Raw genomic sequence first — 26,608 nt, forward strand, 5'->3', positions numbered from 1 at the left:
AAAAAAAAAGCGAGAGACAGGAAATATTTAGCAATAGCACTTTATTGAACACAAACAACCCTAAGCCACAATACTGAATGACAAGACCAATTGGCTGCAGCAAACATTTTATAAAATAGATTCAGGTTTAATGTCACTAAACTGTTTTTTTTTTTCTTTTAACGTCAGAAAGACAGATGCAGGTTTTTCCAAAACAGTGAATGATCTTTTACATATTTAACATTTCTGTAACAAATTATCATTCACATGTTCACACAAAGGAATAACAAGGCAAAGTGCTTTCAGGATTGCATTGTTGAAGAAACAAAAACAGAAACATGAATGGCTTGAGGTTTCAGGTGAGACGGCGGGTTTGTGGAGTGGGGCTGGTACAGTTTTTGTTTTCGTGTTGGCGTGTGTAGGTGGCGGCAGCAGGGAGAGGGGAGGGCCGTAATATTTGGTGGGGAGAAAACCTCAAACCTTTCACCTTGTCCTGTACCCCTTGTAAGTCAAACCCGGTGTAAAATGTGAGGGCAGTGTGGAGAGACGGACGCCTACGCAGCCAGAATCTGGACAGTTGGATTCAAAGGCAAACAGCTTGAGGGACACAGACTGACTTTCCTCCCCTCCAACCCTCAAAAACAGAATCCACCTACCCATCTTCATCGTGACAACCTGTGATATCGGTACAGCTGCATGAGCCTAAATGAAGCTGTAAACGTTGAATTATCTCATATTATAGGGCTGGACAGAAAAGCATACACAGAAAAATGAAATAAACTAAAAAGAAAAGGTAATCATTTACTTTACTAAAGATGGTTCCTCTGACCATTCACCACTGAATGTTAAAGGGGAGAGACTATCATAATCTGCATCACAACTTTGTCTGGCTTCACATTCCAGTGGTATTTTGTCGTATAAATGCTTCTCATAAATATATTTTTTTAAACGTCAAGTAGACATGTACAGCACATCCAAGCACACTTTATGTATAAGTATACAATTGCTCATGATAAATCTGTATTCCCGTACAGTGGACTGACCCATTAAAAGCCAGAAGAGGTGGAGAGACGAACAATACTCAATGCTGCAAAACAAGGAGGTAGGAGTAATGCTACGAAGAAACAAAAACAAAACAGCGAGCAATGCTAGAATGCTGAAATATCTGTGATACGCCAGGATTACTGAACCACGATAGTTAGTGCCAACAGCTGCCACCCCAGTCAGTGTTTGAGCTGGTAGATTTTTAATCTTATTTTCTAAATAAAATTTTTTAATCTGACGACACAGGTGCATCTCAATTTAAAAAGAGAAACTCACTCTATACTGAAATTAGACAAAACTTCAAGAATCTATTCCATTATTTCTGACGGTGATGGCTTACAGCTAATGAAGATTCAGTTAATTTGGAAACATTCATAAAACGTCACTTCTAACAAAGACGGCCGTTTGTGTTGTATGAAATCAGATTCATGGAAAGTTGAGTGGAAGGAAAAAACGTCCAGCAAGGATCGCCTTACAGCTAATGGAAATTCAGTTAATTTAGAAACAGCCATAAACTGTCATTACTAACAAAATGACCGCTTGAGCTGTATAAAATCAGATTTGTGGAAAATTGAGTGGAAGGAAAAAAGTCTTAAGTCAGCTAATGAAGATTCAGTTAATCAGGAAACAGCCATAAACTTCCTTACTAACGAAGATAAATGTTTGTACTGTATGCAAGCCAATTCATGAAAAGTTGAGTGGAAGGAAAGACGTCCAATAAGGCTTGTGGCTTACAGCTAATGAAGATTCAGTTAACCAGAAAACATCCATAAACCGTCATTAGCAAAGATGAATGTTTGTACTGTTTACAAGCCCATTCATGGAAAGTTGAGTGGAAGGAAAACTGTTTGGAAAAGGATTGTGAAGCAAAGTTGGTTTAAATGTTTTGAGTAGATTCCTTAATTGCGAACAGATCACGTCAAAGGAGCTCTGATCATATCGCTTCTGAAAAACGACTTTTGGGATTTTCAGTAGCAGTAATCATCAAAGTCAACAGGAATAAAAGCTTTAAATATACTCAAACAATTTAACTTCATGCCGGTTTTCTGCTGAATCGAGATGCATCTGTACGTGTTGACTGGATTAGCAGCTGCTGCGGCTTTTAACTGAAGTAAATCGTCGACGGCTGTTTTTGGCCCGCCAAAATAAAAGTTCCATCATGTTTCCAACCGCTTGTTTCTAGTTCGGTTGTTCATCTGAAAGTGGCTGATGTGAGCAGAGTAAATTCATTGGTCCTGTTGTCATCACAGGTCTGGAGACCGCGCTGCTGGTGATGGCATCAACTCCTTCACACACAGTAGAATAGTATATTTGCAGACTTGTAAATGAGGTAATCAGCGTTATGCTAAATAGGGAACCCTGTCATTGACACACTTTATTCACCAGAAAAGCAAAATGAAATAATAATAATAATAAAAAAAAGACAGGACCGTGGAAGAAAAAATAAATCAAATTTGGAATGTCAGGTGGACAAGCCAACGTTTTCCCTCCTCCTATGCTTGTGAAGGTGCATCGTGGTAATAATTTGATTGTAATTCATCACATGCCCTGATTCAGAGTCCTTCCACGTACAAGGGCTCCGTTTTTATTTCCCAGATAAACCATGGTTTACTTTTCAAATCTTATTATTTTTCTTTAAATCTGTAATAAATTAAGGCTGCCTCAGCAGCAGATCAACACCTGCCTAAAGTCCAGTTGATGGAGTATTGTTAAAAGCTCATGAGTTGCAGTAAGGTGGTAAAATCTTCAGTGAAGCAGACTAAACCAAAGAGAGAAAGAAGAAAAAAACATGAAAGGGACTACAAATACAACTAAAGTATCACAAAACATGCAATATACATCCTACAGCTAAAAGCACATTCATGGGGGCTCCTAATGGGCAAATTCTCTGATATGGCTCTGCTTTAGAGTAATCAAGATCAATAGGAGACTCGCAGAAGGAGCAAGTCAATAAGGTGCTCCATCAGAATATAACCGTCTTACTTCACCTGCGTACAATACTTGGTTTCATTCATTTCAACAGTAAACACCGCAAAGTGTTTCTAAAATCCACTTTCCACCTTTCTGTGTAAACGCGATCTCCCCTCTGCTCCCCGGTAACGCATCTTCTGCTGGTGAAAACAAACTGAACTTTCAGGGGGGAATGTTTCTCTAAAAACCTCCGAGTTACAAACGCACGGGTGGAAATCTCCTGTGGGTTTGACTGTACAAGCTTTCGGCTACACACTGAAAAGGGAGGGGGGTGGAAAAAAAACAACCTTAATGCTTAACATTGAGAACAACATAAGGCCTTTCAGATTTCCTTTTAGTTTTTTTCCCCTCATATCACCGACTACGAAGGAGGAATCGAGGATGCATATAAACACACAAACACATGCAAAGGAACGTGTCTAGTCCAAATTACAATACCATCAAAGTCCATCCATTAAAACAACAAAAAAAATCTATTCCAACTTCTCAACTTGTGCACGGTCCTGTGTTTGAGCAGGCAGCTTTTAAACTTTCATTTTAAATCACAGTTTTAAGAACAGAATCTCACATCTCACGTTTAAACGCCACCTCTGAATACAAACAAGAGGACTGCTGAAATCCTTCATTTGCTACAGATCAGTGACTTTTGGTGTCTTTTTTTTTTGTTTTTTTTATCAAAAGAAAGGAGAAGGGATCATAAGTTTTTTTCTCTTACTCAACCGAGGAAGCGATGATAAACAAAAGGTTATTGCACTTATACCTATTTCAAACAAGGTCAGCTTGACAGAAGATTTTCATGCCTTAATGTCGTAGTAAGACAACAAATGTTACGTCACTTCTAGAATATGATCACACTGTTATTAACACTGCACACAGCTACAAACTGCAATTCTATTTCTAGTTCAGTCTACCCTAAATAACACAATACTATCTCCACAATCAATTTGCAACACAGTCACAACAAACAGTTCACCCTAAAGTTTGATGACGACTTGGTTTGCACTGTGAAGAAGTTACTAGATGAATAACCCAGAAGGCTGAGAGGAATAATCAGAAGCAGCTCTGGAATTTCAGACAGCGGTCTCTCTACAGTTACTGTGTTTCTAATAATCAAGCCTCACGATTTCTGTGGGGGTTTTTTTATTTTTATTTTATTTTCTCCCTCACATCTTGGCCTAAATTTGGTCGATTTTGCTTCTTATGGTTTGGAGAGCTCTCCGAGCTCCGAGGTGCCTTCTTTGGATTTGTGCTTTCAATCTAGCGATCGTTCGTTCACCGTTTGATGTGCCTAAAGGAAATCGCACCAGTAGTGTGCAATGTCTTCTGCGACCCTAAAAGTCACGGGAAATGTGTGGAGAAATCCAAGCGAATCTAAAGGCAGTTATTTAAGCTTTTACTTTTAATTTGAAACATAATTTAAAGGGCAAATATCATATTAAAGAGCCATTCTTGAGATCCATTATTTTCTTTAAAATCACGACAGCAAAAAAAAAAAAAAAACATTTGTAGCCACTCTAAACATTTAGCGATGACAGCGTCAGCTATAATTTTTTTTCTATGTGTCTGAGCCAAATGGATGAGTGTGTTTGCAGCTAAAGCCTGATTGAATATCCATCCATCATCGCTTTGTTTATCGTAGCAGAGTCGCAGGAGGACTGGTGCCGATCGGATTTAACGTCAGTATTTTAGGTTCCCTTCTATCTAGGAGAAGTACAATTATTGTAGTGATTTGTTAGGGCCAAAATTGCAATTGTGGGGAAAATAAACTGATAAAGTTTGAGCGGCGGGACAGATTGGAGTAATGTTTCTACAGCTACATTACTGTGATGCAGTTAAGCCCTCACAAGAACAAAACAAAAACACTGACCTATTATGTGTACAAAAGTGAGACATAACCACATCAGAGTAAAAATGACAGAACTGAATGCTACCAGCTGTTTAGTTTTCCCAATTCACCATTTTGCTGAATTGGACTCTATAGGGTGCTGGTTTGCTAGTTCTCCAAGTTACCACTCCTAGAAAATATTTCTTCCAACTTTCTCCATCTCAAGTCTTTAGCATCTCTATTTTTGTCTTGGATGGACGTAATATTACAATCAACGTCAGAGTTTTGCATCCAAGTTGTGACGTCATAAATTTTGGCGGACTTGTGCTTCCTGTTATTAGCACAAGCTACAAGCCTGAACACCAATCGAAAAAGCAGTAGAAATTTATGATATATGCCCTTTAAACGATGATGCTCAGAGGGAGTTGGGTTCTGCCACCACGTATGTTCAGTGTGTTTTTTTTCTTCCCCATTGTAAGGCTTCTGGAAAATACAAATGGAAGACCGTACCTTTCGGTAGTTACAAGTAAAAGGCACCGTGCCACCTCTGTGCTTGGTATTACACAGGTCATATTGGTGGGGTAGAGGGAATGAATAACCAGCTGGGAAGGTGTTCTACAGTGAAGTTATATTGTTTTGACTTAGAGGTAAAGTTTTATAGCTACCTTAACATCCCAGCTGATATTTAACTGGACCTTTTTACTCTGACTTGCACCAAATAACAGATTCATCTGTTAATTGTAATGAAGGGAGATGTATTGGAACAAGGTAAATATGCGCTTCAGTTTAAAAAAAAAAAAAAAAAGGGCTAGTGCATGTTTAGATATGACAAACTTCCGATGTAAAGTCACAAGCACACAAAACTACTTCTTTTACTTGCGAATAATCTACATGACTGACATTAGGGGAAAGGAACAAATACACCACACAATCAATGTCAGCATCGTCACACAAAAGATCACTGTTGAGGTAAAACTGCAGGTCCAATAAAAAGTACAAGGTGCAGTTGGCTGCCCCTTCGCAAGGTAGGAAACATGAGACATCCGCCAACGCTGATCAAACGCTTCCGCGCAGATCGTCTGGTTTAGGCTGGTTTAAGCAGAATTACACAACCCACAAGACGGATGTACAAGGATTTTTTTTTTTAAACTCTTTGTTAGCATAGCTGTACAAGCATCCTTCCTGTCTTAGTATTTTTTATTTGAGGTACACAACGTCAATTCCCAGTGTCACTTGGCTCTGGATAACAGAGAAGCCATAGTTTGATTGTGTTTACAAGTGAATTCTGAAGTCATTCATTCATTCACAGTGGAAAATATGGCGAAATCCCAAACTCTCAGAGCTAGCTTGGTACCATGGCAACCTTGAGCTATGTGCTACCTCAATTTATCTGTGTGCTTCTCGACCCCCCGGGGTGGCGTCTGCGGGACCTAAAAGTAGCCAATTTTTTTTTTTTTTAAAGCAATCAAAGCAAGAAGCATAACTACAGGAGATGTAGCGTCTCGGGTGCTGCCAGGTTTTATTTTCTGTTATAGCTTTTAAGGCAAAAGGCTCAACAGTGGATCAGAGTTGAATTGAAATTTGCCATTTACTTCAAGTAAAAACCAAGACATCCATTGAGGCAAATCAATTCTATATTGTATATAGTATGCTTTTTTTTTTTTTTTTTTTTTGGACATCAAAAATGATTTTTTTTCTCCTTTGTAACACACAATATAAACCACCTTGTTAAACACACAAACAATGGATTGCTTTGTCAATACTAAAGGGACTACCTATATACTTGAGAAAAAAATGTCCAATTATAAAATACACCAAAACTCAACAGAATACTTGGATTTTAAGTAGTAATTTCTCATGCACATGTTTATATAGCTTTCTTTTGAGTAATATAACTGGCTTAGAGACATGCAGCTCCGAACACAAAACTGTAAGAATCCTGTCTACGTCTGAATATGTTACTGACCGAGTAAATATGATTCATGTCTAAAGGCAAATCAAGGTTTCTATGGCACTAAATGGGTGTAGCTTAGGTGCATTTTGTCAAATATAGGCTATTTATGAGTATGTGTCATCATATCTACTGTAGACCTTTTTGTTTTTTTGTCCGTCTTGTTTCACTGTACTGTAAGGCAATCTCAATGGAATGGATGACCGTTTATGTTAAATTCATCTACAATTTTATCCTTTATGGTTTTAGGCTTCGTTCTACACAACTATAAACGCCTAAAAGGCGGGAGAGAGGGGCGGGGGGGAACCTAAACAAAACAAAACAAAAAAAACATATCCAGACCTTCAAAGCAGGAAGACTACTACATATACATTAGAATAAGTAGAGAGTTATATTTCTACATGCTACCTGTATATTCATATCTACGCAAGACAAATGAAGAGCAACAGTTTAAAGTCGGGAGAAAGAAAACTGTCGTGCTCTGAACTGACCCTACATTCATTTCAGTCAGTAAATTCATGGCTCAGATTTGATGGTCAGACTGTAAACTGCTTGAACATATGCATAAATCCATTGCTGCTTAACAGAGAGGCTTTCCGCTCTCCTCCCTCTCAACACATTTTGGCAAACAGGCCTTATTTGTGATAAAATATGACATCTAACCCGCATTTGAATCTTCCATTGGCATTGATGCTGTGATTTACTGAATTGGCCTAAAATGGATGGCAGTGCAATATTTGTGCTGCACACTTTTACACACACACGCTATTGCTACAATTGGACCGTTCATTGCTTTCTTTCCATCGCTGACTCCAAATATATTGTATAATATGCTCCATTTGTTTAATAGTAGCTACGTCACAACTGCGACCTAGCTCCATGCACAATCACTGGTATCACTGGTACACAAAAAGTAAAATAAAAAGCATGTATAAGAATACTGTAATACAAAAAAGAAAAAAGATTACATCAAACGTCATTGCACAAGTCAATGACTGACTCCATTTACGACACAGATAAGGACATCACGAGAAATGAAATAAAAATCCCTGCCCAAAACCAGGCTGGCCTGACAGCACCTACAGATGGCAGAGAGGATATGGAGAGTGTTTAGTGAAACCTGCCCGCCTGCCTGAGGTGTTGGTTTAATCTCTCAACTGACTTTACACGACTTAGGCCAAAGTCTGCATTAACAGTAGGCTGGGTGATGGGAAGAGATAACACAAGTCAGCAGGGAGCAGACTCTGTCCCCAAGTGCTTAAAAGCACCACTTTTTTATTCAATATATATATTCTTATGTTTTATTTTTTTAAATAATGCATTGATGGAGTACAATTTAGTTGCAGCCTTTGCTTCTTTTTTTTCCTCTTCACCTTTTCTCATTTACATTTCCTGTATTCAGCAGCAACACATGCATGTAAACATAAGTACATACATTACATCTGCTCTACTTTGCACACTTAGAACCTGAATGTACTAAAGTGCGTGCTTGACTACGTAATTAAGTGCTGTAGGATTACAGATTTTTAAAAAATTTAATTTTGGAACATCCCATCTTGGGGAGAAAAATGATATATATTTTTTAAAAAACAGAAAAAACTTTAGATATAAGAGATCTGATTGAATTAAGAAACTCGACCTGCTGCGTTAGCAGGAATCCTGAGAAGAATAGCGAAAGCATGTATCTATCTGCAGTACTACTGGGGCGTTTTCCACTAAAGTGGTTCCAAAAAAAAAAGAGAAAAAAGCTGGAGCCAGAAACAGGTTGGTTTAATCTAGTGTGCGTCTGACCTTTTATCACTTTTATTTCTAATTTCCCAGGATGATATCAGTGCTTTTAACTCCAAAAACTAAACAATTTTTTCCCCATTTGTGCAAAAAGATGCTCTATTGTCACCAGATTAATCTATTAACTCTTAATACCACGAGCAGCGATGCGATTAACTCTTAAACACAGCGATTAGAGCATTTATTAACAGTATCTGAAGATAGAAAATAAGTTGGTGTTCAAAAACTAAGCTGGGGATCTCAATATAAATAATGGAAACATGAGAGAGAGTGAGTTTATCTTTTAATATGAAAGTCAAGTGTTTTTTTCTTTCCATCTTTGTTTTAAATTAGTAAAATCATTGGTCGTTTATCTCTCTTTTCCCACTTCCAGCTCCTGATCAAAGCGTTTTTTTCATCCCAGTTGGAGCATGAACCAGTTAATAGCTACCAGAGCTGGAAACGGAAACAACTGGCACCAAGGAAGCACCAGCAACAGATTAGCACTGGAACCAATTTGATGAAAAAGCCCCAACTAACATTAACGCCTTTCCAAAAGGAGAACAAAAGGCTGGGCTTCACAGATTTGTTCAGTTTCAGTCAGTTATAGATGCCGAATACAGTAGTAATCTACAACTCTTAACTCAATGAGATTGCTGCTCTGAAAAGAATATTTGTCAGTTTGAGAAACAAAAATCAAGCTTAATACACCGCTGTGAAAGCATTTTTTCCTTTGTAAAGTGTATTCAACAACAAAGTCTAGTCTAGGTCCTCTTCTCTTATCCAGTCAAACTAACGTGTGCAATTGTGCCACTTCAACACCAGAGGATATGAAGTCATCACACCAAGGAAACTCATCTGACTCAGTGTAAGCTAACCACCGTCAGATGGCTCAACACAACTAAATAGCATAGATAAAACATCTAGGAGTCACCAACAGCTCTAGTGGTCTGATACAATCATCTTTAGTATGCTTAATACCAGAAAATGGGATGAGGAGACGACTAAATTAACACAAATAAAAGCACATATTTGGATTTCTGCTATTCCTGAAATCTAAACAGGGATTGGCCTAAGCAGAGATACTTCTTCTTCTTCTCTTCTTAGCCCTATTTGTTTCTTGCAGGGATACGACCTCCCTGCTCCACTAACAATGCCAGAGCGTAAAGATAAGCCAAGCATTTATTTATTTATTTGTTTATCTACTTAAAACTCCCATTAGATCCGATGGTGCAACTGTAGTTAAATGCCGCTGCCATCAAACGGGCGGCAACATAATCAGTGTCAGGGCTCGTTACGTTCTGCCACCAAGCAATCCAACTGAAATGAAGCGTCGTAGAAGGCATGGGTCAAAAGGCATTTCTTGAGATGCCACAAAGGCAATCCAGTGCATTTAAGTTGACACTGACAGTAAAATGCCCGGCACGCACAGAGCCATTCGTTTAGTCTTCAGGTAAATTTAAAAAAATGAAAGAGAAATCAAAACACATTCTAGGGAAACAAAAGCCCTTGTGACAGTGATTGTCTATTTATTAACGCTCAACAAAAAGGCAAAAAAGAAAATATTGCTTGGAAACCGCCCAATAATTATAATAGTTCAAAAGAAAAAGAGACAATATTTGTTTAAACAGATCAGTTCACCACTAAGAAGCTGCGATGTAGATTCTTAAGACAACTTCACCAGCTCCACAAAATACTCCGTTAGCGAGAGCTTAAACATCAACGGCCAGCTCAAAATTTAAAGACACACGCACCAAAAAAAACAAAAGGAAAATAATATTAGTGCCTAAAAACAAGACTGATTGCTCTCTTTCAGTAATCAGGCCATTCAAATTGTGAAATATTCTCTGGAAAACACTGTTAAAGAGATGGGAAATAAATTGAAATGGCTTGTTCATTTATGTGCTCAGATATAAGATGCTTCGATGAGGTGTTGTTGGCAGATATTACTAGTAAAGCCTTCATCTAGAAATAAACAAGGCCTCAGTCAGTCACTATCCTACAGCAGTTCTCTAAGTCCTACGAAAACAAACAAAAAAAAACAAAAGAAGAAGAGAACGTTAGGCCTACGGACCCTGGGTGAAGATGAAGCAGCTGCTAAACGAGTTGACGAGGTATATCGAGATCTATTGTCTTTCTCTATACAGTACAGTTCATCTCAAATAAATAATTTATAGCCATAGTAGTGTTGATCAACTTTGGTCATAACTTATATGCTTAGAAACATTCTAGCTTAACAAACACTTATTTAGCATCTTTAAAAACAAAAACAAAAAGTGGGGCTGGCACGCGGTACGTAGGGATATTTCAGCCCGACCCCAGAATGGCTCTCCTTTGGAAGGAGACATGCTAATGAATTCAGCAGCATTTACCAAATCATCTTAAAATGCCAAACAATTCTAGGCCATACGTTTAGAGTAAGCTAAGGATTTAACAACTTTATGACCCTTTTTCCCCAAATTTCAGATTGTACTGTAGTACAAAAAGCATTGCACTCTTACGCAAGAACTTTGACTTTCCCTTGTGTGGTTCCTTCATAAAAATCTAGGCTAGTAGACAATTTAATAATAAAAAAAGGCTCAAAAACTCTTTGATCATTCTTTTGGGAAGGCTGTACGACCCTCTACAAGGTCACCTTTCTGGTTAAACATGATATGACTTCTCTACTGAATGATATGGAGAAAAAGGACAGTTGGTGAAGATACCGCCATGCTCTGAGAAGCTGGCTGTATAATGATGTCAGCAGGGCTTTAAAGGGTTAAATAATTTAGAGATGGCCAGATTGCTAGTTCGTAGTAAATGTCTCGTCGTGGTGACCTTGTAGAGTGATCTGCTTCTTTGCATTAAGCACTACCAGGAGACGGAGGAATGGGATCTAATTGCATAATAGGTTTGACTGCACCTCAAGAGAAGACCAAACGCTCACGCACGCACAGACGCACGAACACGTACATACAGAGAAAACAGACATGTGGGTGGGTGCTCTTCTGGTCCTCTTGACCATGTTTAAGGTAGTCGCCCCCTGGTGGTGGTGATGTTGACAGCAGCTGGCTGAGTTCACTCAGACAGACACCCGTCCAGGCCCACCGGTGCTCCGTGGCGGTCTTTGACGTAGCCGTTGTGGAGGCCGTTGCTGGGCAGAGGGGAGCAGGCGGCGGTGATGCCGCAGTGCTTCAGCAAGTTGAGACCCGCAGAGGAGGAGACGGTGGGCGAGGAGGAGGAGCAGGAGGAAGGGTCCCGCTGAGGGAAAGGCTTCATGGTAGATAGGATCAGAGCCAGGCAGTCAGCCACGTCCTTGTTGGGCGCACAGGCCAGAGCCGGGGTGTGGCCTGATTGGCAGAAAAATCAGCGTGAGAAAATTCCAATAACTGCATTTCCATTACAAATATGTGCAAAAACGTCAATATTCCGCTAATGTAAAAAAAATTAATAAAATACTACATTTTCTATTAAATAAACGCAAATTCGTTTATGTGATAAGCTGTTAAAAAAGAATGCCTTGCTGAAACAATCATTTGGATTAATCGATTAGTGAAATAATTGTCCACTAATTTAGTAACTGCTTAATTGTTAGTTACTATACAGCATGAAAAGAAGGCAAATTGTTGAAAGAACATATTTAGAGCAGTAACTTAGTCTAAATTGCACAACAAATAGATTTTGCATCCAAGAACAAAAAAACTAACAAAAAAATTTTTTTTGTTGAAACTCCTCAAAATGCAGTTTTAGCTCCATCTGATTCAAATTCTGTAAAAAAAATAAATAAAAAATCTCCTATTAAGCATCTTTTGCAATTAATCTGTTATTCAAAAAAAAAAGAATCAACTGATTATTCTTGCACTGTAATGATATTAAGTTAGAAGAAAGCGTTGAGCTTTTCACATGTTGATATTTTAAGTATTTTTTTAGTTGCAGATGCATCCTTCACAATAACTGATGAATAAAGTGTTACCTAAAAGGAATAAATGTTTCTTTTCTTATTTAAAACAGAACTGAATTATTTGTTAGTATTTGTTAAAGTTTTTCTAATGCTGTATGATGTACATTTTAAGTGGCTAAATGAAAATTATTTAGAATATGCCAATTTCTTTATGCAATTAATTGATGACTAAAATAATAATTAGTTGCAGCCCTAAACTTGCCCTATATCAGATAGGCTACAATATTCTTCCTACATCATCTTAATGTTCCCTGATAAATATATTAAAAACAGGAAAAGGAAGGAATGAACCAGCACCATAGAAGATGTGAAGTTTCTCACCTTCCTCATCCACAGCCAGCACCGTAGCTCCTCTACTCAGCAGTGCCTGCACCACCGTAGCCAGGCCGTTACGAGCTGCAAGATGGAGGGGCCTGCACAAGACCAGAAACAAAAACAATGGCAGTTCAGACTGAAAGCTTCACTGCAAAGGGACAGCTAATAAAAGAGCTGAGATGGTTTTAAATAAGAGTTTTTGGCTGTACTTCTACAACATTTAAGTCAATATGCTCTTAATGACAAATTATTAAGAGCATATTGGCTTAGATGGACAAACTTCCAGTTTTAAATGGTAAAATTTACAGACCGGAGCAGGAATCCAGCATACAAACACATTTATTGGTGAGTAAAATGTTCTTAGCTGCATAATTTTAATTAAAATTAATTTGAATAATCAAGACTTTTTTGGGTAGATGAGAAATGTCAACCATGAAGAAGAATTGCCATTTTTCCTTCTGCACAGTTACAATTGAGTCTAAATCAGATTCAGGCTGATCATTTTAACTGCAATCATTGCTACAAACAATAAACTGTAGCTGCTATTCAAGCCACATCACAATTTAGTGTGATCTTGTCTGATAAAGGTCAGTTATTTTGAAGTAGTTGGTGTAACAATAAAATTTAACACAAGTCTCTTCAATACTTCTCATTTGTCACTTTTACAGAAACCGCTTACTAGCATTTCACCTTGATCAGAGCTTCCAAATCTGTATTTTATTTTGAATATCTTAGAATGGACTTCACACACACAAAAAATATGCAAATAAGCAGAGTTATTTTGAGTCATGTAACACAGAAAAATCTACAAATATGAACATGGTGTGCTGTATTTTATGTAATAGTTCATAAGTTCTTACATTTGCAGTGCACTGTTGGTGGCATTTATCAGAGTGGGATTGTGGATCTCTCCCAGAATCAGCAGAGCGCACATCTCATGGGCCTGAAGGAAAAACAACAAAGTGTAAAAATATGATCACTGAAAACTGTGTGGAACCATCATCTGTTTCCAGAACAATTCACCTTAAAAGCAATATTTGCTCGAGTTGTTTTATAATTAGCAGGATGCTAGTGCTGCTAATAAATGTGTTAACTATTGTGGAGGTAAGAGCGTGTACCTTGCTGCAGGCCAGGTGCAGGGCAGTGTTCCTGTTCTCATCCAGCAGTGTCAGGTCGGCCTTCGCTCGGTGGAGGAGGATGGCTGAGCAACAACAAAACACAGGTTGGCACCCAAACAGCAGCTATACAGGTGGGTTAAATTTATTATGTTTGTTTGCAGCAGAATTATGCAACATTTAATTGGTTGGAAAATTATTTTTATGATGCTGTATCATAGTAGACACACATCTAACATACAGTGTGACCCTAAAGAAAGGAGGCATTAAGGTTTAATTTCCACTTTCCAGATTTTTAAGTCAACAATAGCATTATTTCATGTTAAAAATAAACAGCTAAATCTTAAGAATGTTGAGGCAAAACTAATCAGACTATAAAAGTCCAACAACATCAAAACTTGTGGTCAGCATCTTAGTTATTTTTTAATTGATGAATGCATTCTCAGCTTGGACCGGTTTTCTCTGTTTTTTCTGCCTCAAGACTCTTCAGAAGTCTAAATTAAAACTATATATATCTGGCTTCAATCATATTGAACTGTGTGAAAAGTCTTTGATAACTCTTAATGCATACAGTTAATAAAAACAAGCGACTTTCAAGTTAGTCTGTTTTTATATTTGATCTAAAAACGTGAATTAGAAACAGATTGTTTTAGGAACACTGAATCTGGATTCTGAATATTCAAGTATTTTTAAATTTGTAAAATATAGGGTGTTTTTCTTACTTATTTTTGGTGTAGATGACACAACTGGGTTTCTATTTTACTTTGCACAATGGACAAAATTTGAATTTTTAAAAATAAAAACAAACAAAAAAGCTATTTTTGGGAAAATAATAGACTCTACATTAGAACAGAGACCAGGGTTCAGACTCACCCACAGTGCCGCTGAGTCCCCTGTCAGCAGCAACCATCAGAGCAGAGCGTCCACTCGTATCCACGGCATTGATCTCTGCGCCGTGGCGAAGCACCAGCTGAAGTCCTGCCACATCCTCAGCGAACGCAGCTGCATGCAGCGGGGTCCTACAGGAACACGCAGAAACAAAACGATCAATTATGAAGATCCTGAGTAAAGTAATACGTAGCATCTCAGGATCAAAGATGTTTTATGTATGTGGTGATGGTAAGATGTTCCTGATCCAAGCTGGTGGAAATGTGTAAATCTTTCCAAATCAGTCTTGAGTCCACCAACCTTCCTTTGGCGTCTCGGGTGTTAATCATGTGGACCCTGGCAGATTCCAGCAGCCTCTCTGCAGCGCCGCTGTGGCCATTCATCCTACAAACAACAAGTCATTTATTTACTTATTACGGTAAATTAAATAGACACAGAATTGTAAATATAACTGAAGCAAAAAACCAAACTTCACATTCTACAATCCGCATCATTTTGCACATAGCTCTTTTTTTCTTTGGTGTCTGTCAGGTTTTTGTTTGTAAAAACAGAAATGAAGCAGGTAAAAAGAAACAAAATGAACTGTAACAAGTGTAGCATTATGTGTGACTATTGATGAACATGAGTCAATGAATCTTTGTAATAAAAATACAAACTAGAAATCAAGTGGCATCTTTCCTAAATGTTTTATTCTTGTTCATTCTAAATTATTCCGCCACTTATTTGTTGACATTTTTCCCCATTTATTTCAGTGTTTGAAATAAGTTTCTTTAAATTGACTGTAAAGGTTATTTTTTCCATTTTGTAAAAATCTACTACTATCATAGTTGTTCTTTTGCATTGTTAATTTTTTTGTACAAGTATATCCCAAAGGTATTCATCTATTGATCACATTTTAATTGTTTTGCGGTCTAGAAACAGTTTTGAAATTTGGTCCAGTGTAGAAGTGTTTCTTTTTAAAGTTTGGCACCCAACATAAGAATATGCAACATTAATACTCACAGAGCACAGTGCAGGGGAGTGAACGAGTCTCCCTCTTCATGAATAAATGTTTTAAATTCAAGTAAAACCTCCAAACAGTCTTCATGCCCTGAGAACAGAAACACATCGGCACAGATTTAATAACGGCACCATCAGTATTTAGACTCTCCACTCATGAAGCCGAGCAAACCTTTGTAAGCAGCCCAGTGTATCGGCGTGTATTGTTTGTTGTCCAGCAGTTTGTCCTGTGGGTCAGTTGCCATGGTGACCTGTACCAGACTGGCCAGTATTTCTGTGTGGCCTCTGGAGGCAGCATAGTGCAGCGGTGTCCTACCCTGGGCGTCCCGACATAACGGAGAAGCTTTGCACTCCAGCAGAGCTGCTACACAGTCATCATGTCCCAACACTGCCTATGTAAATACAAACAAAAAAAAACTGCATTGAATTGTGGGGGGTTTTTTGCATTTATGCTGGGCGAAAGAGACTGTACTGGCTGCTGGATCTGTTCTCTTGAGTAGGTGAAAAACTGTAGTTTTTATTTTAACTTGAGCGCAATTTAAAATAGAACTGGGCGTCAAACAATCAGATTATTTTTCCTTTTCATTCACACTGATTAGCAGAAGTAGGCAGTAACTAGTTACATTTACTTGAGTAACGAAAGAAGTACTTTTTACGTTTGAGTAATTTTATGATGAAGTATCTCCACTCTTACCTGAGTAAAATTTCTGGATTTTCTACCCACTGAATGAAAAAATAAACATGTTTTAAAAAAAGATTCTCCCAGACACAGACCTGCAGTTTTTGTTAAAGTTTCATAAGTTTTTTTTAATTGAAAGAAACTGATTTTTTTGCCTGATTTAGCTTTTTTTTTGTTACTTATACGAACTATTGTCATTTTGGTCCTAAAAATTAAAACAAAATTCCCCATAACTTTATATTTTGGTCTACCTCATGATGTAATTTTTAAATATTAAATAATTGATTATTTGATCAGTTACTCAGTACTTTTCACCAAATACTTTTTACTCTTACTTGAGTCATTTCTTAGACAGTTATTTTTTACTTTTTCTTGAGTAAAATATGTTGAATTGTGCTACTCTTACTTGAGTACAATTTTTCCGTACTCTACCGATATCTGCTGATTAGACAGAACATTATGACCATTAACTAACCCTGCTGCAACAAACCAAAGTCAACCTTCACTGTACAAATTAATCCTTATTGTCAATCAAGTGGTTTTTCTGTTTATACTGTGGTTCAATAATTGGGTGTTTAAAATTTACCCCTCTGTGCAAAGCCGTGTGTCCTCTCTTGTCCTTAGCGTCCGGCAGAGCACTTTTCTCCAGCAGGAAGTGGACACAGTCAGTGTGCCCTCCCAGAACAGAGAGCATTAAAGGGGTTCTGGTGGAGACAAAATGAACAATAAAGCTAAAATTAAATAAAGCATCTTTTAAAGCTTTCTATTCAACATAAAGACACACACTTTGGGTGAGAAATAAATTATTTGTATTTTCCCAATTAAAATGGACAAAAATACAAATGTGTCTATCACATAAAGTGCAGATGATGAACGTTTGCCCTGTTAAAAGAAAAAAACAAACAAACATACAAATTGGGATTCCCCCAGTGAATATAATATAGAACGACACAAATGGCCTAGTCAAAGTCAAGATATTCAACCAAAGAATTAGCCATTCGGGTGTCCCAATTTATTTTTCTCATCTAAAGGAATTTCATTTGTGATGTCGTTTTGTTTAACAAATAGAAATGTAATTCCTTGCTTCTTAATTTTCCAGCTTTTACTTTTACAGATAAACTAAAGATTAGACGGAAATTTTGTGACATCACCTTTTTTTACATGATTGTATTGCATTGATGTAATTTCATCTAATTTTTAATCACTCAATTAATATGAGCAATTCAATTAACAACTAAAAGAAGCAGAAAGAAGTAGAAACTTGATTCACAAAGAGAAAAATTAGTTTAGAGTATTACAGACATGTTTCAAATACACAAAGAAACGGTTTGTAGATTCTACATTTGAAAGGAAAACAACTCACTGGCCAAATTTGTCCGTGACGTTGATGAGATCTCCCTCCTCCCCATAGTCAATCATCATGCGCAGGCAGTCCGAGTGACCATTTGCAGCTGGTTTACAGAAAAGACAAATTAAAAATTTAAAACGAACCAGCCACATTGCTAGAGAAGGCTTTCCGCTTTGGCTACAATACCTGCAACATGAATCGGAGTCCACATGAGATGGTTGTCGTTGAGCAAACAGGAGGCCCCCTGAGCTAAAAGCACCTCCACGCAGCGAGCGTAGCCTTTCTGCGCCGCCAGGTAGAGCACAGAGCGGCCGGCAGCATCCTGCATGTCCACATAGGCTGCCGTCTCTGTGAGCACACGCAGGGCCTGCCAGTGGCCCCGATCAGCCTGCAGGAGGAGCAGAATTAGTCTCCACTTTGCATTTAGTCAAGATTAACAAGCAGAGGTTTGTGTGACGCTCACAGCGAGATGAAGAGGACTGACTGGAATGCTGCTCTCTATGTCTCCAAGTGCATTAAAGGACATCTCCAAGAGCTGGAAAAGTAAGAAAATGCAAGTTTACTACAGAAGAAATCAGGCATGTAAATGAATTAGAGTGAGTTAAAGCTTTAAGCAATTAGTAATTTCATTGCAAAAATACAGACTCTCACTATATATTTTTGCAAATATCACAGCACACTTTAAATACGACCAAAACTTACAAATAACCTTTCAGCAAGATGTACAAGCTTCCTCAATATGGAAGAAAAAGTACTGGTTTCATTGGCAGATCTTATCACGTTTATATCTGCACTTTTCAACGAGTAAAATTTAGATTTTGAGACCTTTTCAATGTTACCGCTTTGAGTCGCAGGCAGAATGCAATAAAAATGTCTGAGCACGGCTCAACCTTTAGCCTGACAGAACAGTGAGCGAAAAAATAAATATACATATATGGGATTAAATAGTCATGTCATGACTAAATTTAAGGAATATTTACAAACAAAATTAGATTATCCAGCCTTAAATTATAATTTAATGCCTTAAATTTGTATTAGATTAAATTTATATGAATTTGAAAATTAATTTTTTAAATTTAAACTTAACTAAAAAAACGTTTTTTATTAAAAAAATATTTCTTATAGCTATATATAAATTTAACACATTTTACATGAATTTAATACTTTTAGGATGTGCAGACACTCTGTTATAGCAAGATGTTTTTCCAAAGTTTAAGAAAAAGAATTTAAAAAATCTACCGGTGGAAGTAGCAATTTTTTATCAATATTCAAAAATTTTTAGCTTAAAACAAGCTCTTATATTTTTCTGAAAAGTTGCTTGCAAGTTAGTTTTGTCTTATTTCAAGTGTACCAAGTGTTTTTTGCACTGGAATGTTTACAAAAATACTTGGTAAGATTTTATGTCTTTGCAGTGTTAAGGTGAACAAGATTAAGAAAAAAAACACACTTAGGTGACAATCCTAGCAGTGAGGATGGATAATAAAAACATTGGTGCTCGTCAGAAAACTCACCAGCTCCAGGTTCTGCTTGTTGCCATGGTAAGCTGCATAGTGAACAGCACTGTAACCTTTAGAGTTGACCATAGATGGATCAGCACCATTGTCCAGAAGATGCTCCAAGCAACTGTGGCAAAAGGCACCAAAGAGCAAAACTCAATGAGTTGCTGATTATATACAATTATTAAATTTATTCGAAGATAAGAAAAACTCACAAGTAGGACTCTTTCGTCTCATCCTCAGTATTTTGATGGTTCCCAGAAAATTGGCGATCAGTTCTGACAAATCAATAATAAACAGATCTGTGAATATTTGCTCCTGGACAGAAGCAGTCCAGGGGCTGCAAATGGCCCCCGGGCCACACTTTGAACACCCTTTATCTAGCTTAATGCAGCGTATTAATGTTTTTTTATTTGTTTTGAATTTAAAATCTAAACACGCTTCTCACCTGCTGAAGGCTTGGGATGCAGCAGAGTAGTGCAGGGGAGTGCAGCCAGTCTGGTCTTGCTCGTTTACCTCGGCGCCAGCATTCACCAGAGCCACGGTGCACTGGTACCTCCCATTAGCAGCCGCATAGTGCAACGGTGTCCTACAGGGCACATGCCAGGTGAAATTAGACAATCACATCAAATTATACCGTAATTTCTGAATTTAACTGATAAAATGTTCAGACAACATCATGTAGAACTCACCTTCCCATTATGTCTCTCTTGTTCAAGTCAGTACCGCTACTTAAGAGCAAGTTCAGACATTCAACATTTCTGTAAAAAGATATGTTTATTAAAGAAAAATGCATGTCTTTGGTAAATAAAAAAAAGAGCATAAAAGTTATGCTATTTACCCTCCAGAGGCAGCAGCGTGTAGACAGGTCCTCCCAAAGTTGTCAGGGGTGTTAATGTCAAACCCAGCCGATAGCACATGCTCTTTACTCATAGATGAAACTATACTATACAGCTGACCTGAAGGGACATTAACAAAATTACTCACATAGACATAAAGAATTAAACAAGTGTGTGAATCAGAGTGGATTTATTTAGAAAACAAACCTGAGGAGAGTAACTTGCGACAACAGTCTGAAAACCCGTACAGCACAGCTAAGTGCAAGGGGAACATTCCATGGATCCCACGTCTGAGAAACAAAACAAATTAGTGAGAAGCTGCATTAGATGCTGAACACCAAATAAATCAATAAAAGTCTGTTTTCTAAAAATTAAAGCTGTGAGATTTTCGCCTCTACCTGGCTGTGTCTGCTCCGTTGGTCATCAGAGTGCTGATCAGCAGTTCATGGCCGTACTTAGCAGCAACGTGGAGAGGGGTATTGCCATATTTATCCACGCAGTCAATTTCCCCACCTGATAAAAACGCAAAGAAGAGGGAAAGAGAATTAAATACACATTCAGAGCAGAGAACAAAATGAAAAGGAAAAAAAAAGCACTAATTACCGTTTTGGATGAGGATCTGAGAGCGTGTGAAGCGTCCATGAATGGCTGCCATGTGCAGGGGGCTCTTCCCTTCTTTGCTCTGATGAAAGTAAGAAAAAAATTATTTTCACAAAAATGTTCACACAAAGCTAGTATAGTTTCAAAATACATCTACTGCAGGGCTGCCCAAGTTTTAGATCCATCCCTTCTCTAATAACACTCCTGAATCAAATGAATGGCTTGTCATCAGTCCCCTGTAGTGGCAAATGTACGATGGTGTATAGGCCTGTCTCAATAAACAAATCAATTAATCGCATGATGAAGGAAAGTTATCGACCTCTTTTTAATTTATTGGCTTTATCGTTTCTTCCTGCCCTTTTCTCTTTCTATTGATGACACTGGATGAAAAAAAGGCTCAAATTCGGTGACCTCCACTGACCCTGCCCTTCTTCATTTCCTTAGCGTAAGGGAGGAGTGAACGATTGCATCAGGTAGTCGGATATACCCATCTACTCTATCTAAATCTACCAATTATTGAAGGGCAATATAGTATACAGACTTTGTAATCTGTACTCTTTAGGTTGAATGTACTTTTTATTTCCACTTTGGTTTTATGTTGTGTTTGGTTTTTATTCAAATGCATTTTCTGTTAACAGAGACTGAGAGTCCAATTTATTTTTGGTTGTTTTGTTTACCAGTTCCAGTGTTACGTGTTCTTTTGAAAATAAAGTGTATTTATTTTTAGCAGGATGTGCTTGCATTGTTATGTCATTACCATTACATCAGTTCAAAAACATTATCATTTATCGCAATAATTTTTGAGACAATTAATCGCGCTGCAAAATTTGTTATTGTGACAGGCCTAATGGTGCATTATAAATAAAATACTTTAAGTGAGAGCTTGTGATGCAGTAATGAGAGCGTCACAAGCTCTCATTACGCTCCGAGTTTGGCTCCAAGTCGTTTTGTGGCGTTAATCTGCATCACAACACGGTGAACACTGCTCTTTTCTTACCTGCTGGTTGACATCAGCCCCATTGTTGACCAGCAACTCCAAACACAGGGCACCATTGGTGGAGACGGCAGCCAGGTGCAGAGGGGTGAAGCCACACTTGTTGGGCTGGTTAACATTAGCGCCGTGGTTCACCAGCTCAGTCGCCACAGCTTCCTGTCCCATGTAGCAAGCCACGTGAAGCGCAGTGTTTCCGAAGCCATTGGGCTCATCGATCTGACAATGAAACACAACCGAAACGTCACACTTTATTAAAAAATCCTATAAAAACATTTAAAAAGAGGTAAACTGACTCATTAAAGCCATAAACACCAGCAGGGCTGCAACTTACGATTATTTTAATTAGTAAATAATCAATTATTCTGACAACTATTTGATTAATCTACTGATTATTCTGACAATTACTTGGATTTTAAAAACTGGCAGTCTCAAGATTTTTCATTCAGTTTTTCATCAAATAATTTGAATACATGTCCTACGGAACAACAAATAATTAAATCCTGTTTTAAATAAGAAAGTAAACAATTTATTGCCTTAAATGCAATAACAGCATACATTTCTTGATCATTAAAAGGATGCTAAAAAATACTTCTAACATCAACATGTGAAAAACTTAATTAACCGATTAATAATTTCAATGCAAAAGTTGATTAATATGATTTTTTTAAACTAAATTAAGCTAACACTATGTCACTTAAAGAGTTTTGTTTTGAACATATTCACAGACAAAGTAGGATTTTTTTTCTTAAATGAAAAATGTTTATATCCTTTGTACAGTTTTGGTTTCATTATTGTTCTGAGTATGTTGCTCTTTCAACAAATTGCTAGATTTTTGAGTCTGTATACTCCAGTTAGCGATTAATTGATTATTAAATTAGTTGACGATGATCGAATCAACATGATTAACCGTTTTAAACCTAGACAGCAGTGATGCAAACATAAAAACATGACCTCTCACCTCTGCTCCCATCCTCAGAAGGTACTTTACAATTTCGATGTGACCACTCGCAGCAGCAGCATGGAGAGGTGTATAACCCAGCTTATCCTTGCAGCTCTTGTCAGCACCACGGGATACCAGCATCTTCACAACCTCTAAATGTCCTGCAAAAATCACAAAAAACATTTCAATGTAAGATTTGATCTACAGTTTAGTGTCCAGAGTTAGAAATGTCTGGAGAAAATGTTTGGTTAACATATGTAGTGTTGTGTCTTACATTCTCACATTGAACACACTTACTAACGTTACTGTGCTTTATTTACAAATTACAAATTTTACTTCTACAGTTTTAATTCCTGCCTAAAATTTTTTTTTTTTTTTAAACAGCTGATTTGTAGTACTGGCAAGTAATTAGGTCTGCATTAATGCGCACAAACAAATAATTATTTTTTTTTTATATACAAGAAAACCTTTTAGTGCCTAAAATGCAAAAACTGAGCATTCTTTAAGTCTTTGCTTGATCATTTGTAGCAAATAATGAATCAGAAGCTAAATATACTCTACTTCTAACATGAACATGTGAAAAGCTCAGCGCTTTCTGCTTCATTTAAAAACACAGCGTTGGGATAATTTGTTGATTATGTTTTGGATCAATCGATTAATAACTAGATAGAAAAAGGTGCTTAGTTGCAGATGTTCTTTTTACCTTTCAGTTTTTTTTTTCTTTTTATAGAATTTGAACCAGGTGAACCTAAAACTGCAAAGAACATATTTACAGATAAAGTATTTTTTTAAATCTTAAATACAAAATGTGTTTAATTATTGTACATTTTTGGCTTAATTGCTTCTCTGAATATGTTGTTCCTTCTGTTGAGTCTGTATATTTAACAATTACTTGATTACTAAATTAGTTGATGATTATTTAAAAATAATTGATTAGTCACAATTAATCGTTTCAGCCAAACATGAAATAGAAACTTGTTTACCCAAATAAGCAGCACAATGAACAGGTTGCCTCTCCTTCTTATCAATGGCACTCAGGTTGGCTCCTTTGTTCAGCAGCAGCTTCACCATCTGTTCAACAATTAAAACAAAACGAAACAAAAAAAAACAAGCAGAAATTAACTTTATAGTCATCTCTACACGTTAAATGGTTAATCCTTGCAGCCTCACCTCTTGGAAACCACTCTGAGCCGCATGGTGCAGGGCAGTCCGACCGGTGCGATCTGCCATGTTCAGGTTGCTCAGCTGGGTCAGCAGAGACTCTGCGCAGCGCGTGGCACGGTTGGCAGCAGCCACATGCAGCGGCGTCTGCCAGAACTTGTCTCGCGTGTTTGCCTCGGCTCCGCGCCTCAGCAGAAGACCCACTGCTCTCTGGAGAGACGGAAGCCACCACCAAAAGTTAAGAGTTTTAATTAAAGCATTAGGGTGTAAATATGTACAGTTTGTTTAAAAACCATCAAGTCTTCCATTCTATCACAACAACATTTTAAAGTTTTTTTTTATGACAGGCGAGAGGAAGATCCAGAAATTATGTCTGGCTCTACAGTTGCAAAAACTAATGAGTCCTGCCCCTCGCCCACATATTGCTACACGCTGCTGGAAAACTAAATTTTCCCCTTTTGTAAGAAATAAATGTATAACCATTTTAACATATTTTTTGTTGGACAAATGAACAACCGCAATGTAGAAACTCAAGTAGTGTTCCCCATCAATTTTATTGTATGAACAACATTTTAAAAGCTGTAACTGGCAAGCAGTGAGAGACTATTAAAACTACACAATTTCTTTTTAAAAAAAGAAACTCAAGCATTGGTTGAAAGTCTATATCTGAGAGTCTTGTATCTTGTTTTTATACTGTTTCTGTCTGTTGGTTAATTATTTCTAGTGTAAATGTTTTCTTTTGTTGTTATTTTTTCTGTCCTAATAAATGCACAGTGAAAAGTTTTGCTTTTTCTGCTTACTTGAAACTTAGCTATTGTGCTAATGCCTGCATACTTACACCGCCATTAATTCTGGTAATGTTGATCAATATGCACTGTCCTGATGAAATGAATTAAATTAAGCTGACAGCAGACTGGCTACTTGAGCACATAGCCCAACTAATGAGCGAAGTAATATTAGCTTGTGGTGTTGACAATATAAATACAACAAAAACATTCTGTGCAACAAACACTTCAAAACCACTGATAAATTTAAAACATTTGTTCTACATTTCCTACTTCTGCTTATAAAATTAAAAAATACATTGTATGCAATATTATTATAACTGTACAGCAGTACATTAATCAAAATGTTCTTTATTTTAGTGATGAAAATTGTTCCTTTTCTGTTTTAAATAAGCTATAAGATCATGTTACACATTTTTGTTTTAAATTTCTGTCCAATTGTCCTGGAATTAAAACATTCAACATACATAACTGTGGTTGGACACAAAAGAAATTCAAATATAAAAATAATTAGATAGAAATGACAGACTCCTTAAAATAGACACCTACTTCATTCCTTGAAGCAGCTGCCCTGTGCAACGGGGTCAACCAAACGTTGTCTTTAGCATTTACACTGGCACCTGAAAGATATACATTTCCATTTTCAGTATAGGTCCACAAAAATCTGCAAACAAAATCCTCTTCTATGTATATTTTATTGTTTTAGCTATAAAAACAGACACAAGATTTATTTTGCTGACTGTTCCACTCCCCCTTAGAGATGGGATTCAGTCTTATGGAGCATGCATCATGTTGGACCATAAAAGGTACCGACTTTAATCTGCAATAAATGTAGTGGAGTCACCTGATTCAATGAGGAGGTCCATAATATGGACATCACCCACACAGGCAGCAGCATGAAGTGGTGTGCGGCGCTCATGGTCCTATTAAAACACACACACACAATACGTGAAGCATTAGGACTCCAATTTCCATTCCATCCAGTATGATCCGCATCAAAACTCAATGTACTTGTCACATACCAGTGCATTGACATCTTCCTTTCTGTGCAATAACAGTTGAACTTCTTCAGTATTACGACTGAAGATGGCCTGGACCAGAGGAGGCTGAAAAACACAAACACCCCGGAGTTACAAATAAAACTACGCAATAACAATAATAATAATAAAAACAATAATTTAAAACCAAAAGAGAACAAAACCTTAACACTAATCCAGATCGATTACTCGAAATATGCCCATCTCTCGTACCGCTCTTTATGGTCTATTTGAGCCGCTCAAATAGTTGGTAAAAATATAAATATTTTTGGGATAGCAAATGCATAAAAATATTGGCATGAAGGTATATTATGTCTTCAAATGTTTATTACAATAATTTAAATATGGGGCTGATTTTCTCCCGTTCTTTTATTATTTTCTTTCCAGCAGTTAGACCAAGCCCTAGCTGAGGCCTACAGGCCCCAGCCTTCAGTTCTTACGTCAGTTAGCTAAAAGGCTCGAGCTAACTAATGCAGCTACGGATCTGGCTCTGGCCCAGACTACGGTCGAGGCTATGCTTCCGACCACAAAAACGATACCGCACATCAAAAATACATGAAATTCTGTCCTCCTAATTATTAAACCAACAAAAATATGCACGCAATAACGATGAGCAACAGTAGTATTTCAAGCGGTTCGGCGAATACGTAGCATGTTGCGCACTACAGCAGGTTCCTTCCAGCAAATAGACTGCGCCAAAACACAAACACGGAGGGCTTTCCTTTCAGCGTACCTGGTCTGCGATGTTAAGTACTCCCATCTCCCAACTCAGCCAGGACGGAGCTCCTTCATGAGGATTAAACTTCGAGGTAAAGCTGCAGTGCAATTACAATTTCCACCGCTCAGACTACACCCATAACTGAAAGCAAAAAAAGAAATGCGGTCTTTCTCTCTCGGTCTGTCACTGTTGTTGTCTGTATCCAGCGTCTGGTCTG

General features: G+C 37.5%; 1 protein-coding gene across 1 annotated transcript; it reads right to left on the reverse strand.

Moving 5' to 3' along the window:
• Nucleotides 1-24: 24 nt before the first annotated feature.
• On the reverse strand, nucleotides 25-26,608 carry ankrd52 (ankyrin repeat domain 52). Its single transcript, XM_005798912.2, has 28 exons — nucleotides 26,407-26,608; nucleotides 25,659-25,742; nucleotides 25,481-25,559; nucleotides 25,186-25,256; nucleotides 23,861-24,061; nucleotides 23,674-23,761; nucleotides 22,709-22,851; nucleotides 21,754-21,966; nucleotides 20,760-20,838; nucleotides 20,555-20,669; nucleotides 20,364-20,446; nucleotides 20,159-20,276; nucleotides 20,010-20,078; nucleotides 19,766-19,906; nucleotides 19,533-19,595; nucleotides 19,333-19,444; nucleotides 18,285-18,356; nucleotides 18,008-18,209; nucleotides 17,837-17,924; nucleotides 17,060-17,177; nucleotides 15,967-16,186; nucleotides 15,798-15,885; nucleotides 15,096-15,179; nucleotides 14,781-14,926; nucleotides 13,911-13,993; nucleotides 13,653-13,735; nucleotides 12,799-12,890; nucleotides 25-11,866 (listed from the first exon to the last, which is right to left on the reverse strand). The coding sequence occupies exons 1-28, from the start codon at nucleotides 26,431-26,433 to the stop codon at nucleotides 11,595-11,597; spliced, it is 3,234 nt and encodes a 1,077-aa protein (XP_005798969.1). The 5' UTR covers nucleotides 26,434-26,608; the 3' UTR covers nucleotides 25-11,594.

This window comes from Xiphophorus maculatus, chromosome 1 (genome assembly GCF_002775205.1).
Source record: "Xiphophorus maculatus strain JP 163 A chromosome 1, X_maculatus-5.0-male, whole genome shotgun sequence".
Taxonomy (NCBI): Eukaryota; Metazoa; Chordata; class Actinopteri; order Cyprinodontiformes; family Poeciliidae; genus Xiphophorus; species Xiphophorus maculatus.